Source organism: Nerophis ophidion, linkage group LG17 (genome assembly GCF_033978795.1).
Source record: "Nerophis ophidion isolate RoL-2023_Sa linkage group LG17, RoL_Noph_v1.0, whole genome shotgun sequence".
NCBI lineage: Eukaryota > Metazoa > Chordata > Actinopteri > Syngnathiformes > Syngnathidae > Nerophis > Nerophis ophidion.
Genome location: NC_084627.1, coordinates 39,856,910 through 39,870,767, shown reverse-complemented (window position 1 = coordinate 39,870,767; position 13,858 = coordinate 39,856,910). Strand labels below are relative to the sequence as shown.

At 36.7% G+C, this 13,858-nt stretch overlaps 1 protein-coding gene across 1 annotated transcript in view; it reads right to left on the bottom strand.

Moving 5' to 3' along the window:
* Positions 1-9,191, bottom strand: part of tmc2a (transmembrane channel-like 2a) — a 42,265-nt gene extending 33,074 nt beyond the window's left edge. The window contains exon 1 of the mRNA XM_061877180.1: positions 9,158-9,191. Within this exon, the coding sequence (XP_061733164.1) occupies positions 9,158-9,191 (34 nt within the window). The remainder of the gene's footprint in view (positions 1-9,157) is intronic.
* Positions 9,192-13,858: the final 4,667 nt, after the last annotated feature.

The following is a 13,858-nucleotide window of genomic DNA, read 5'->3' as shown; positions in this document are numbered from 1 at the left end:
GGCACTGCCTCAAGCGTCCTCTAAAACCTTTCGTCACGTCCGCTTTTCCTACGTAGAAACAGCGTGCCGGCCTAGTCACATAATATATGTGGCTTTTACACACACACACACTCAAATGCAATGCAAGCTTGGTCAACAGCCATACAGGTCACACTGAGGGTGGCCGTATAAACAACTTTAAGACTGTTACAAATATGCGCCACACTGTGAACCAACACTAAATGAGAATGACAAGCAATTTTCGTGAGAACATCTGCACTGTAACACAACATAAACACAACAGAACAAATACACAGAACCCCTTGCAGTACTACCTCTTCCTGGACGCTACAATATAAACATCTATTATTAGCCTGTGGGAAAAGTTTATTTTGATATTTACCTGAGAAGACTGCAAATAGAAAAGAGGCATTCAATTTCTATTTAAATTTGATTTGATATACCATTGCTATTTTTAAATTATTAGTATTATTTGAAACTCGATTTTGCATGTCACTATAAAGTTATATAAGTCTCGCTTGTTCAATATTCAATGCAAAACTTGTTTGGGTCCCTATTAAAAGGTTAATTTGTTCAACCTTGGCCCGCGGCTTTGTTCAGTTTAAAATTTTGGCCCACTCTGTATTTGAGTTTGACACCCCTGGTGTAGACAAGCTGAAGAGAAATGAAACTTGGCGTTAGATTGAAATTAGGTTGACCGACCAACTTCAAAGAGGAATTTGCAGATGGCAGAGAGCAACGCAGGAAGTTGATGTATCCTCTGTATTTGCATGTGTTAAGTTCTCACCACAGGTGTTAGGTTTCCAACACAGCTGCAAATACCCCCTCCTCCCTTAGTCCAGGTACGTGAAAATATTTTCCGTGCCATTTGCTGTTAGACGCCGGTTATCATGGTATTTAGCTGCCTGAAAGCGGGTGAGTCCACTGTAGAAATAGCCTGCATGTCTTCTAGCAGATACGATACATTTCACTAAAATGTTCTTTTCTTTGTGCTCGACAAAAGAAAAGTAGTGAGAATATCTCCATGTTAAGAAACTCAACTTTGACTCCATCATGATGTCTTGTGATACAGGAAGATTCAGAAAGACGATACTGCAGCTCTCCAATAAAACACACTCAGATCTTCTCAGTTTCTAGTTGATACTATATAAAAAAAATAACGTAAAATAGCGCCGTAACACATCATGTAGTAACGGTAACCGAGTTACTGAATGTGAAAAATAACGCGTTAAGACAACCAGTTACCGCCGAAAATAACGGCGTTACAGTAACGCGTTAGTCCCAACACTGTTCATAAACAATAAATACATTTATCAACAATAAATACATTTATCAACAAGTACATTCAAGCTAGGGGTGTCCAAACTTTTTCCACTGAGGGCCGCACACTGAAAAATCAAAGCAAGTGGGGGCCACTTTCATATTTTTTATTTTAAAAACCAATACAGTATATGTATAAAAAATATACATTTAGGCCTCCACTTAGTTATGGGGGGTTTTGGTCCAAAAAAATATTAAAAATGTGTCATTATTCAGTATTACTATTTTCATTATTATTCAAGTTTTAAATCTTTAGATCAACATTAGGGAAAAAAATGGAAAAAACACAAAATATGCAATATTTTCACCCAATAACTTTTTTAGGTGGAATATTTGAGATTATATAATAATTGGAGCCTCAGTTTTGGATTTTGATTCATTATTATTTTTTGAGCAATGCCACTTAAAAACAAATCACACTAAAATAATTGGGGAGCAAAAAGTGTCCTACTCATTGAAGTGTTAAAAAATAAATTATAATACTTTTTTTTTTACTGTTTACTTTTAGCACAATAATCTCGAGATCAACTTCAGATATATCCGTCAATTTACAGTTTTATTGTTGTTGATGTTTTTTGTTTGTTTGTTTTACGCTCTTCTTTAAAAAAAAAACAACTCGGTTTTTTATATGGCAAAACACAAAATATGCAACATTTCCCCCCCAAAAAAATATCAAAGTGGAATATTTAATGTGACGTAATTGAAGACTTGAATAGGTAAATAATTCAAAATGACATTGATTTTGATTCATTATTATTTTTTTAAGAAAACATGGCAGCTTTGTGTTATCAAAGCGTTGCAAGATTTTGTTGTTACATTTCACCTGTTCGCTGTTTTTTTAATCACTTTTTATGTTTTTAATTTTTTTCAATTGTATTTTTAAAATGTGCCGTGGGGCCGTTAAAAAATGACCCGCGTGCCGCAAATGGCCCCCGGGACGCACTTTGGACACCCCTGATTTAAGCATTAGATAGATAGATAGATAGATAGATAGATAGATAGATAGATAGATAGATAGATAATACTTTATTGATTCGTTCAGGAGAGTTCCCTCAGGAAAATTAAAATCCAGCAGCAGTGTACAGAGTTAAGATCAATTTAAAAAGTAACAAGTAAATAATGGGGGTATAAAAGGAAACAAAATAGAAAAATATTACAACAAGAATAAAAATATAAAGCAACAATGGGAATAAAAATATAACAGTAAAATAAGAATATAACAAGAGAAACCAGGCAGTAGTGACCATGTTATGAAAAATGGTTATGATTAAAGGATATGTTCGCGGAATATTGGACAAAACTTACCATCAGGGCTGTCATCGTCTATATCAATCCCCACTGAGAATAAACAACAATTTTGAAAGAAATTAGGAACAAGTCCAACGATTGAGGCACATGGTTTGTTTTTTTAAACGTAGTGTTTGTTGTTTAACAAAACTTTAGAATACTCGCATGAGGAAAAACATTACATCCGTTGAAATGCTTTGTACTCTTTGACACAAGTCCTGTGGAAGTTTCTAGAACTCAAGTCAAGCGTACTAATTATCAAGACATTTTTAAGTCTTGTTTCCCATTGCAACCTCTAAAGTTCGAGTAATTCTATACAGTTACCCTCGCTGGGGTCGTGAGTAGGCTGATATGGGAATGTAATGTCTGTGATGAGGTGGCGACTTGTCCAGGGTGTACCCCACCTTCCTCCCGATTGTACCTGAGATATGCACCAGCGCCCTCCGCCACCCCAAAGGGAAAGCGGTAAAAAAAATGGATAGCTGGATGGGAATGTAATGTAATTTTTTTTTTTTTATGCAGATATATTTCTCACATTTAGCACACTTTCGTCACATTTAATTCACTTTTTTTACATTTATAACACTTTTCACACATTTAGAGACTTTTCATCACAAAATAAAGTTGTTATATTTAGATTTAGCAATCAGGTTTAGATCAAACATTTAGATCTAGATGCAGATTTAGATTAAACATTTAGATTTAGATTCAGATATAGGTTTAACATTTAGATTTAGCTTGGATTTAGATTGAATTTTTAGGTTTACATTTAATTTGTACGTTTAGATTTAACAATTAGATTTAGATTCAAAAGTAAGATTTAGATTCATATTTAGGTTCAACATTTAGATTTAGCTTATGTTTAGATTTAACATATATATTTAACATTTACATTTAGGTTTAGATTTAACATTTAGATTTAGATTTAATTTTTATATTTAGATTTAATATGTATATTTAACATTTACATTTAGGTTTAGATTTAACATTTAGGTTTAGATTTAATTTGTACTTTTAGATTTAACAATTAGATTTAGATTCAAGTGTAAGATTTAGATTCAGATTTAGGTTCAACATTTAAATTTAGCTTGGGTTTAGATGTTAACATATAGGTTTGGATTTAACATGTATATTTAACATTGACATTTGGGTTTGGATTTAACATCTATATTTAGATTTACCATGTAGATTTAGATTTATTGTGTACGTTCAGATTTAACATTTAGATTTTGATTCAAGACTAAGATTTTGATTCAGATTTAGGTTTAACATTTAGATCTAGCTTAAGTTTAGATTTGACATTTAGGTTTGGATTTAACATGTATATTTAACATTTACATTTATATTTAACCTTTATATTCAGATTTAACATTTAGATGTAATGTTTACGTTTGGATGTAACATTTAATTTCAGAGTTAACATTTACATTAAGATTTACATTTAACATTTTGGTTTCGATTTAACATTTAAATTCATCAATTGTTTTACATTAAGTCATAGATCCAACATTTAGGTTTGGATGTAATGTTTAAATTTATATTCAACATTTAGATGTTTTATTTATATGTAGATTTAACATTTAGGTTTATATTTCGCATTTAGATTTGCCATGGACATGTATATTTAACATTTAGACTAAACATTTTATTTATATTTACTATTTATATTTATATTTAACATTTAGATATAACATTTACAGTAATTTAATTTAGACTATATAATACTTAATACTTACACATTTAGAAGTATTATTTAAATGTATATTTAACATTTAGGTTTATGTTTAACATTTAAATTTGCCATGTACATTTATATTAAACATTTAGACTAAACATTCATATTTATCATTTATATTTATATTTAACATTTACATTTAGGTTTATATTTAGCATTTAAATTTGCCATGTACATTTATATTAAACATTTAGACTAAACATTTATATTTATCATTTATATTTATATTTAACATTTACATTTAGATTTAACACTTAGATATAACATTTACAGTCATTTTATTTAGACTTAAATGTGATGAAAATGAGCTAAATGCGAGACAAGAGTTAAATTTGGAGAAAAATTTGCTAAATGTGACAAAAGTGCACTAAATGTGAATATTATATCTGCTAGAAAAGTCTAAGTGATTTTTTTTCGATTCAGCATCGCATAAACTGGAGCCTATCTCAGTTGATTTCAAGAAATCTGGCTTATTATTGAACTGTTATTGCAAAAAAAAAACTCTTAACATTTGTGATACTGTTTTTTTTTTTTACAACTGACACATATGAATGAAAATAGTCTTAAAAACTTGAGAAATTAGTCATTTTTATTACCACCGTTGTGTGGATCTGCACAATCTATCTCTGACAGCATGAACAGATGAAAGGCTGAATATTAACCTGATTTATGTTATTATAAATTGTTTTATCGTTTATTTTCTGTCATTTAAGATTGTTTTTTTCCTTTGTTTTGTGTAATTTTATACAAAAACCAGGTCTACATTTTGGTGACATGTTCTGTTGAAAACGGAAATACATTTGGCATATATAAATTGCCAGCGCCCCCCGCGACCCCAAAAGGGAATAAGCGGTAGAAAAATGGATGGATGGATGGATATATAAATTGAGGTCTGGTTACTAGTGCCATCCATCCATCCATCCATCTTTTTCCGCTTATCCGAGGTCGGGTCGCGGGGGCAGCAGCCTAAGCAGGGAAACCCAGACTTCCCTCTCCCCAGCCACTTCGTCCAGCTCTTCCCGGGGATCCCGAGGCGTTCCCAGCCCAGCCGGGAGACATAGTCTTCCCAACGTGTCCTGGGTCTTCCCCGTGGCCTCCTACTGGTTGGACGTGCCCTAAACACCTCCCTCGGGAGGCGTTCGGGTGGCATCCTGACCAGATGCCCAAGTCACCTCATCTGGCTCCTCTTGATGTGGAGGAGCAGTGGCTTTACTTTGAGTTCCTCCCGGGTGGCAGAGCTTCTCACCCTATCTCTAAGGGAGAGCCCCGCCACCCGGCGGAGGAAACTCATTTCGGCCGCTTGTACCCGTGATCTTATCCTTTCGGTCATGACCCAAAGCTCATGACCATAGGTGAGGATGGAAACGTAGATCGACCGGTAAATTGAGAGCTTTGCCTTCCGACTCAGCTCCTTCTTCACCACAACGGATTGGTACAACATCCGCATTACTGAAGACGCCGCACCGATCCGCCTGTCGATCTCACGATCCACTCTTCCCCCTCTCGTGAACAAGACTCCGAGGTACTTGAACTCCTCCACTTGGGTCAGGGTCTCCTCCCCAACCCGGAGATGGCACTCCACCCTTTTCCTGGAGAGAACCATGGACTCGTTCTTGGAGGTGCTGATTCTCATTCCGGCTGCTTCACACTTGGCTGCTAACTGATCCAGTGAGAGCTGAAGATCCCAGCCAGATGAAGCCATCAGGACCACATCATCTGCAAAAAGCAGAGACATAATCCCGGGGCCACCAAACCGGAACCCCTCAACCCCTTGACTGCGCCTAGAAATTCTGTCCATAAAAGTTATGAACAGAATCGGTGACAAAGGGCAGCCTTGGCGGAGTCCAACCCTCACTGGAAACGTGTCCGACTTACTGCCGGCAATGCGGACCAAGCTCTGACACTGATCGTACAGGGAGCGGACTGCCACAATAAGACAGTCCGATACCCCATACTGTCTGAGCACTCCCCACAGGACTTCCTGAGGGACACGGTCGAATGCCTTCTCCAAGTCCACAAAGCACATGTAGACTGGTTGGGCAAACTCCCATGCACCCTCGAGAAGTTCTTGAGGGTTCTTGAGGGTTCTAGTTACAAGTGTATTAACCTAAAGTGCTGGGTTCAGTACAAGTTTAGGAGGGTATTTAATACCGTGAGTAGGGAGTGTCTGTCCATCCTCATGGTGTACAATGAAATACTTATCAAATATTCAATGAGTGCAGAAGCCCTGCAAATGATTCAAACACCTTTGCAAATTCTATCACTTTTGGAAATGCTGAAAGGTGTCTAAGGTTCTGAATAAAAAAGGTTAGGAAAGACTTAAATTTTCTGACTTAGTTCATGTACTAGTCTTGACATTCTTCCTACCTGCACCATCATTATCTGAACACAGACGCAGAGTGCTTCTAATGACTTATATTTAAAGTACAAATAGTATAGAGGACTACACTAAAAAAAATGCTGGGTTATTTTGATAACCCAATTTATGAGTTGCAAGTGTTGGGTTACATTTTGGGGTTATTTTTATGAAGAGCAATCCAGTTTTTGGGTTATAAGGGTGTTATTTTAACTCAATTTCTGGCTTTTTAAAATTATGAACCATTTTTGTGTTGTTTTTCAATGAGTTACGCATTTTTAGGTAAAAGGCTTCTTTTTTTTTTTTTTTATTAAAAAGTTACTTTTTTTAAGGGAATTTTATTATGGCTTAATCTCATTGACACTTACAATCACACATTTTATGTACATGAAAATATTTGGGCATGCGGATAGGATGAGCGGCGATTCTTGTTTAAAAAAATGTCACTCATATCTTGATTTGAGTATATTTTAGTGCAGGGGTCACCAATCTTTTTGAAACCAAGAGCTACTTCTTGGGTACTGATTAATGCAAAGGGCTACCAGTTTGATACACACTTCAATAAATTGCCATAAATAGCCAATATGCTCAATTTACCTTTAATAAATAAATTATATATATAAAAAAATGGGTATTTCTGTTTGTCATTCCGTCATACATTTTTTTCCTTCTACGGAAGGTTTTTTGTAGAGAATTAATGATGAAAAAAAAACACTTAATTGAACGGTTTAAAAGAGGAGAAAACACGAAAAAAAATTTAAATAAAATTTTGAAACATAGCTTATCTTCAATTTTGACTCTTTAAAATTCAAAATTCAACCGAAAAAAAATGCAGAGAAAAACTAGCTAATTCGAATCTTTTGGAAAAAATTAAAAAAAGAATTTAGGGAACATCATTAGTAATTTTTCCTGATTAAGATTAATTTTAAAATGTTGATGACATGTTTTAAATAGGTTAAAATCCAATCTGCACTTTGTTACAATATATAACAAATTGGACCAAGCTATATTTCGGACAAAGACAAATGATTATTTCTTCTAGATTTTTCAGAACAAATATTTTAAAAGAAATTCAAAATATTTTGAAATAAGATTTAAATTTGATTCTACAGATTTTCTAGATTTTGGCAGAATATTTTTATTTTATTTTAATCATAATAAGTTTGAAGAAATATTTCACAAATATTCTTCGTCGGAAAAACAGAAGCTAAAATGAAGAATTAAATTAAAATGTATTTATTATTCATTACAATAAAATTGTTTTTTACTTGAACATTGATTTAAATTGTCAGGAAAGAAGAGGAAGAAATTTAAAAGGTAAAAAGGTATATGTGTTTAAAAATACTAAAATCATTTTTAAGGTTGTATTTTTTCCCTAAAATTGTCTTTCTGAAAGTTATAAGCAAAGTTAAAAAAAATAAATGAATTTATTTAAACAAGTGAAGACCAGGTCTTTCAAATATTTTCTTGGATTTTCAAATTCTTTTTGAGTTTTGTCTCTCTTAGAATTAAAAATGTCGAGCAAAGCGAGACCAGCTTGCTAGTAAATTAATTAAATTTAAAAAATAGAGACAGCTCACTGGTAAGTGCTGCTATTTGAGCTATCTTTAGAACAGGCCAGCGGGCGACCTGGTGCACGCGGGCACGGCGTTGGGGACCCCTGTTTTAATGGAATAAAAATAATTATAGTCAGGAGTAAGACAAACCAGCAATAAAAATGTATTATTTACAACCGACAATTGAGTCAAGAAGTGCTAAACTGCACAACCCAATAGTTGGCTTTGGAATAACCCAACACTTGGAGCGGTATAGTTCGGTTGGTTGAGTGGCCATTCCAGCAATTTGGGGATCCCAGGTTCGATCCCTGCTTCTGCCAACCTAGTCACTGCCGTTGTGTCCTTGGGCAAGACACTATACCCACCTGCTCCCAGTGCCACCCACACTGGTATAAATATAACTCAGATGTTGGGTTTCACTAAGTAAAAGTGCTTTGAGTCACTAGAGAAAAGCGCTATATAAGTATAATTCACTTCACTGTAGTGAGCCTAACTCAGCTTTTGTGTGGAATAAATTCAACCCAATAGTTGGGTTATGAATCAACCAACATTGAGTTAGCATAACTCAACTTTTGGGTTAAGTAATTCAACCCAATAGTTTGGTTGGGAAAAACCCAACATTAAATTAACATTCTCAACGTTTGGGTTAAATAATTCAAAACAGAAGTTGGATTTACAAAATTAACCCAAAATGTTGAGTTAAAATAACTCAATTAACGGGTTTGTCCCTTTCTGAACACGGAGTTGGGTTAAAATGTGGTTATTTTTTTTACCCAACATTTTTTAGTGTGCAAGTTTAACATTAAAAAACCAAATTGCATAAATGACACCTGTACACTTTCTTTATATAAATCATGATTTTCTGCTTATTCAGCGTTTATCCCCAAACATCATCAAGCTTACCTTCGTCTGCTGACAGAGTCTTCTTTCTGGGCATGATGGAGAAGACAAAGTCAAGCCTTGTCTGAGTGGAACTAGAAGTTGTTTGCTTGGCTCCTTCTATAGGCTGCTTGCCAGAACCAACTCAAGCATCTCACAGTACCATTAATTAATGATAGTAATAGTCACCATGGCGACGGCTGCACATGACGCCACCCACAGGAAGCTACCTGGATCTGTGCTTTTTTTTTTTTTAAAAGGGCAGACAGTGTGATTTAACAAGGCAGCAGATGACTTATGTAGATGTTATTGTCATTAGTGTTGATTAATAGAATAATTCCAATCTACACACCCCAAAACCAGTAAAGTGGGCACGTTGTGTAAATCGTAAATAAAAACAGAATAAAATGATTTGCAAATCCTTTTCAACTTATATTCAATTGAATAGACTGCAAATACGATATATTTAATGTTTGAACTGAGAAACTAAATTTTTTTTTTTTTGCAAATAATCGTTAACTTAGAAGTTAATGGCAGCAACACATTGCAAAAAAGTTTGCACAGGGGCATTTTTACCACTGTGTTACATGGCCTTTCCTTTTAACAACACTCAGTAAACGTTTGGGAACTGAGGAGACCATTTTTTAAGGCTTTTTAAGTGGATTTTTTTCCCATTTTTGCTTGATTCACAGCTTAAGTTGTTCAACAGTCTGTTTTACGCTTCATAATGCGCCACACATTTTTAATGGGGGACAAGTCTGGACTACAGGCAGGCCAGTTTAGCCACGCTGTTGTAACATGCTTTGGCATTGTCTTGCTGAAATAAGCAGGGGCGTCCATGATAACGCTGCTTAAATGGCAACATAAGTTGCTCCAAAACCTGTATGTACCTTTCAGCATTAATAGTGCCTCCACAGATGTGTAAGTTACCCATGCCTTGGGCACTAATACACCCCCATACCATCACAGATAATGGCTTTTGAACTGTGCGCCTAGAACAATCGGGATGGTTCTTTTCCTCTTTGTTCCACAAACCATTTGAAATGTGGACTCGTCAGACCACAGAACACTTTTACACTTTGCACCAGTCCATCTTAGATGAGGTCGGGCCCAGCGAAGGTGGCGGCGTTTCTGGGTGTTGTTGATAGATGGCTTTCGCTTTTCATAGTAGAGTTTTAACTTGCACTTACAGATGAAGCGAAAGACTAGTTACTGACAGTGGTTTTCTGAAGTGCTCCTGAGCCCATGTGGGGATATCATTTACACACTGATGTCGGTTTTTGATGCAGTCCGGCTTGAGGTCACGGGCTTTTAATGTTACGTGTAGTGATATTCTCCAGATTCTCTGAATCTTTAGATTATATTACGGACCGTAGATGGTGAAATCCCTAAATCCCTTGCAATTGCTCGTTGAGAAATGTTGTTTTTAAACTATTCGACAATTTGCTCACGCATTTGTTCCCAAATTGGTGACCCTCGCCCAATCCTTGTTTGTGAATGACAGAGCATTCCATGGAAGGTGCTTTTATACCCAATCATGGCACCCACCTGTTCCCCATTAGCCTGTTCACCTGTGGGATGTTCCAAATAAGTGTTTGATGAGCATTCCTCAAATTTCTCAGTCTTTTTTGCCACTCGTGCCAGCTTTTTTTAAACATGTTGCGGTCATCAAATTCCAAATGTGCTAATGTTTGCAAAAAATAACAAAGTTTACCAGTTCGAACGTTAAGCATCTTGTCTTTGCAGTCTATTCAATTAAATATAGGTTGTGGTATGCCAAACATTTAGCGGTACACCAAATAATCACTTGATTTAAGTACAGTGTTTTACTATATTCCAACACAGTGTTACTGTTCAAACAATGTCACATGTAACAGTGGGCCAAAAAAATTAAATATGCTTGGTAAATAAAACCTCTGCTTTGTTTTAATTAGTACTTGGGCCTACTACACTACTGTGTTTTAATGTCTTGTCTTTATGGTGGCTTTTGGATAACCAAGTATTTTCGGAGGTGGTTCATGAACAAAGTTTGGGAAGGGCTGGTTTACTTTGCCAAAGAACACTATTAACTAAAGTGTTGCAGAGACTCTCACTTCTTGAAGACCGACCCCACACATGCACACAGAGAGAGAGAGAGAGAGAGAGAGAGAGAGAGAGAGAGAGAGAGAGAGAGAGAGAGAGAGAGAGAGAGAGAGAGAGAGAGAGACAGAGAGACAGAGAGACAGAGAGAGAGGCCAGTCACTTTAAAATGTAATGACGATTAGGGTTTCTAAATACTGTAGCTAAATCCCCTTGTTTGTTGTATTTAAAAGTTCGGTTCTTGCATTTAAAAAATTAAACTTTGAGACCAAAGATGGTTTAATACACGGAAAACATTTTAAAACGCAAACTCGGCAATTTTGGCAATAAAGTGCAGTGTAGTGAGGAGTGCAATGACCTCTTAAATGTAGTTATTTTAATAATTCTGTCAGAATAATTGTATCTAAGTCATCACAAAACTTTGTGTGTCAATGAGTTCCCGGAGAGTGGACAAAAGCTGTCTTTAATCCTACCGAGAAAAAGGCTTGTAAAACTCCACTGTGTAGGATGGGAAGCAACATGAAATAGTTTTTTTTCATGTATTGTAATCAACAGAAAGATAGTGTCTGACCCAAGAACTACAAACCGGAGATGAAGCAGGGCCTGACTCCCCTCCAGGCACCGCTTGTTTGAACTGTTTTACTACCTTTTCTTTAAATTGTTGTAATCAAAAGCGATGGCTATTTATGACCCCCGTTCCTTAGAACCAGCTGTTGCCATGTAATCCGGGAAAGTCCAAATAAAAGAGGTGGAGTACAATCTTTCGCCAGAGAGTGCTGGAGATTGTACAAGCGTACAGTCCAGACGTTTCTCCTCACATTGAGCCAAATTTAATTGTGTCTGTTTAATTCCTTGCTTCTTGTCTCGTTTAATAGATGTCATCACTTGACAAATTCAAACATGAAAAAAATAGATTTTATCAGGTTGATATCAATCCAAAACAGATGTGTGTGCGTTAGTTATAGTAAAGTCACTGTCTGACACATTAAAACACATCAAGTTGAGAGCTCAATGTTGAATGCTCCCCGCTCTCTTTGGGAGGTCACACTGATATCACGCACACCATCCTGGAATCGATACTTTGATATCGGGCAATACTCAGAACTTCATTGGTGTGTCTGAATGTGTTGTCATGGTGAGGAAACGTGACCCAGGATCGTGCACGCTCACTGCAGCTGATCCCGTTTCAACACATGGGCATACGTGAGGTAAACGTCTGTTTGCATGCACCTGGGGGAACGCTTCATTTATGGATATTCACCGTATTGCAGCTATGACTGACACACCCCAAAACCAGTGAAGTTGGCTCATTGTGTAAATGGTAAATAACAACAAAATGGAACAGGAACACTTCAGAAAACAACTGTTAGTAACTACAGTTTGTCGTTACATCTGTAAGTGCAAGTTAAAACTCTACTATGCAAAGCGAAAGACAATTATCAACAACACCCAGAAACGCCGCCAGCTTCGCTGGGCCCGAGCTCATCGAAGATGGACTGATGCAAAGTGGAAACGTGTTCTGTGGTCTGACGAGTCCATATTTTTAATTGTTTTTGGAAACAGTGGACTTCGTGTCCTCCGGAACAAAGAGGAAAAAAAACATCTGGATTGTTATAGGCGCAAAGTTCAAAAGCCAGCATCTGTGATGGTATGGGGGTGTATTAGTGCCCAAGGCATGGGTAACTTACACATCTGTGAAGGCACCATTAATGCCGAAAGGTACATACCGGGCTTGGAGCAACATATGTTATCCAAGCAACGTTCTCGTGGACGCCCCTGCTTATTTCAGCAAGACAATGCCAAGCCACGTGTTACAACAGCCTGGCTTCATCCATTTTCTACCGCTTATTCCCTTTCGGGGTCGCGGGGGGCGCTGGCGCCTATCTCAGCTACAATCGGGCGGTAGGCGGGGTACACCCTGGACAAGTCGCCACCTCATCGCAGGGCCAACACAGATAGACAGACAACATTCACACACTAGGGCCAATTTAGTGTTGCCAATCAACCTATCCCCAGGTGCATGTCTTTGGAAGTGGGAGGAAGCCGGAGTACCCGGAGGGAACCCACGCATTCACGGGGAGAACATGCAAACTCCACACAGAAAGATCCCGAGCCTGGATTTGAACCCAGGACTGCAGGACCATCGTATTGTGAGGCAGACGCACTAACCCCTCTTCCACCGTGAAGCCGCCTGGCTTCATATTAAAATAATTTGGGTACTAGACGGGCCTGCCTGTAGTCCAGACCTGTCTCCCATTGAAAAATTAAGGGGCATTATGAAGCCTAAAATACCACAACGGAGACCCCGGACTGTTGAACAACTTAAGCTGTAAATTAAGCAAGAATGGGAAAGAATTCCACCTGAGAAGTTTCAGAACTTGGTCTCTTCAGTTCCCAAACGTTTACTAGTCACTCCCGTGGCCCCGGGAAGCATAAGCAGTGGAAAATGGATAAATGGAAATTAAATACATTGCCTAATTTAAAATAAATACACCAATTAATTGAAAATGTATATATCAGTACACCAATTTAGTTATTGAAATACACTAATTAAGATGCACTATTTAAAAATACACTAACAAATACAAATACACAATTGAAATTGGAATACAGTATTTGAAATTGAAATACCCTGACTAATTGAAA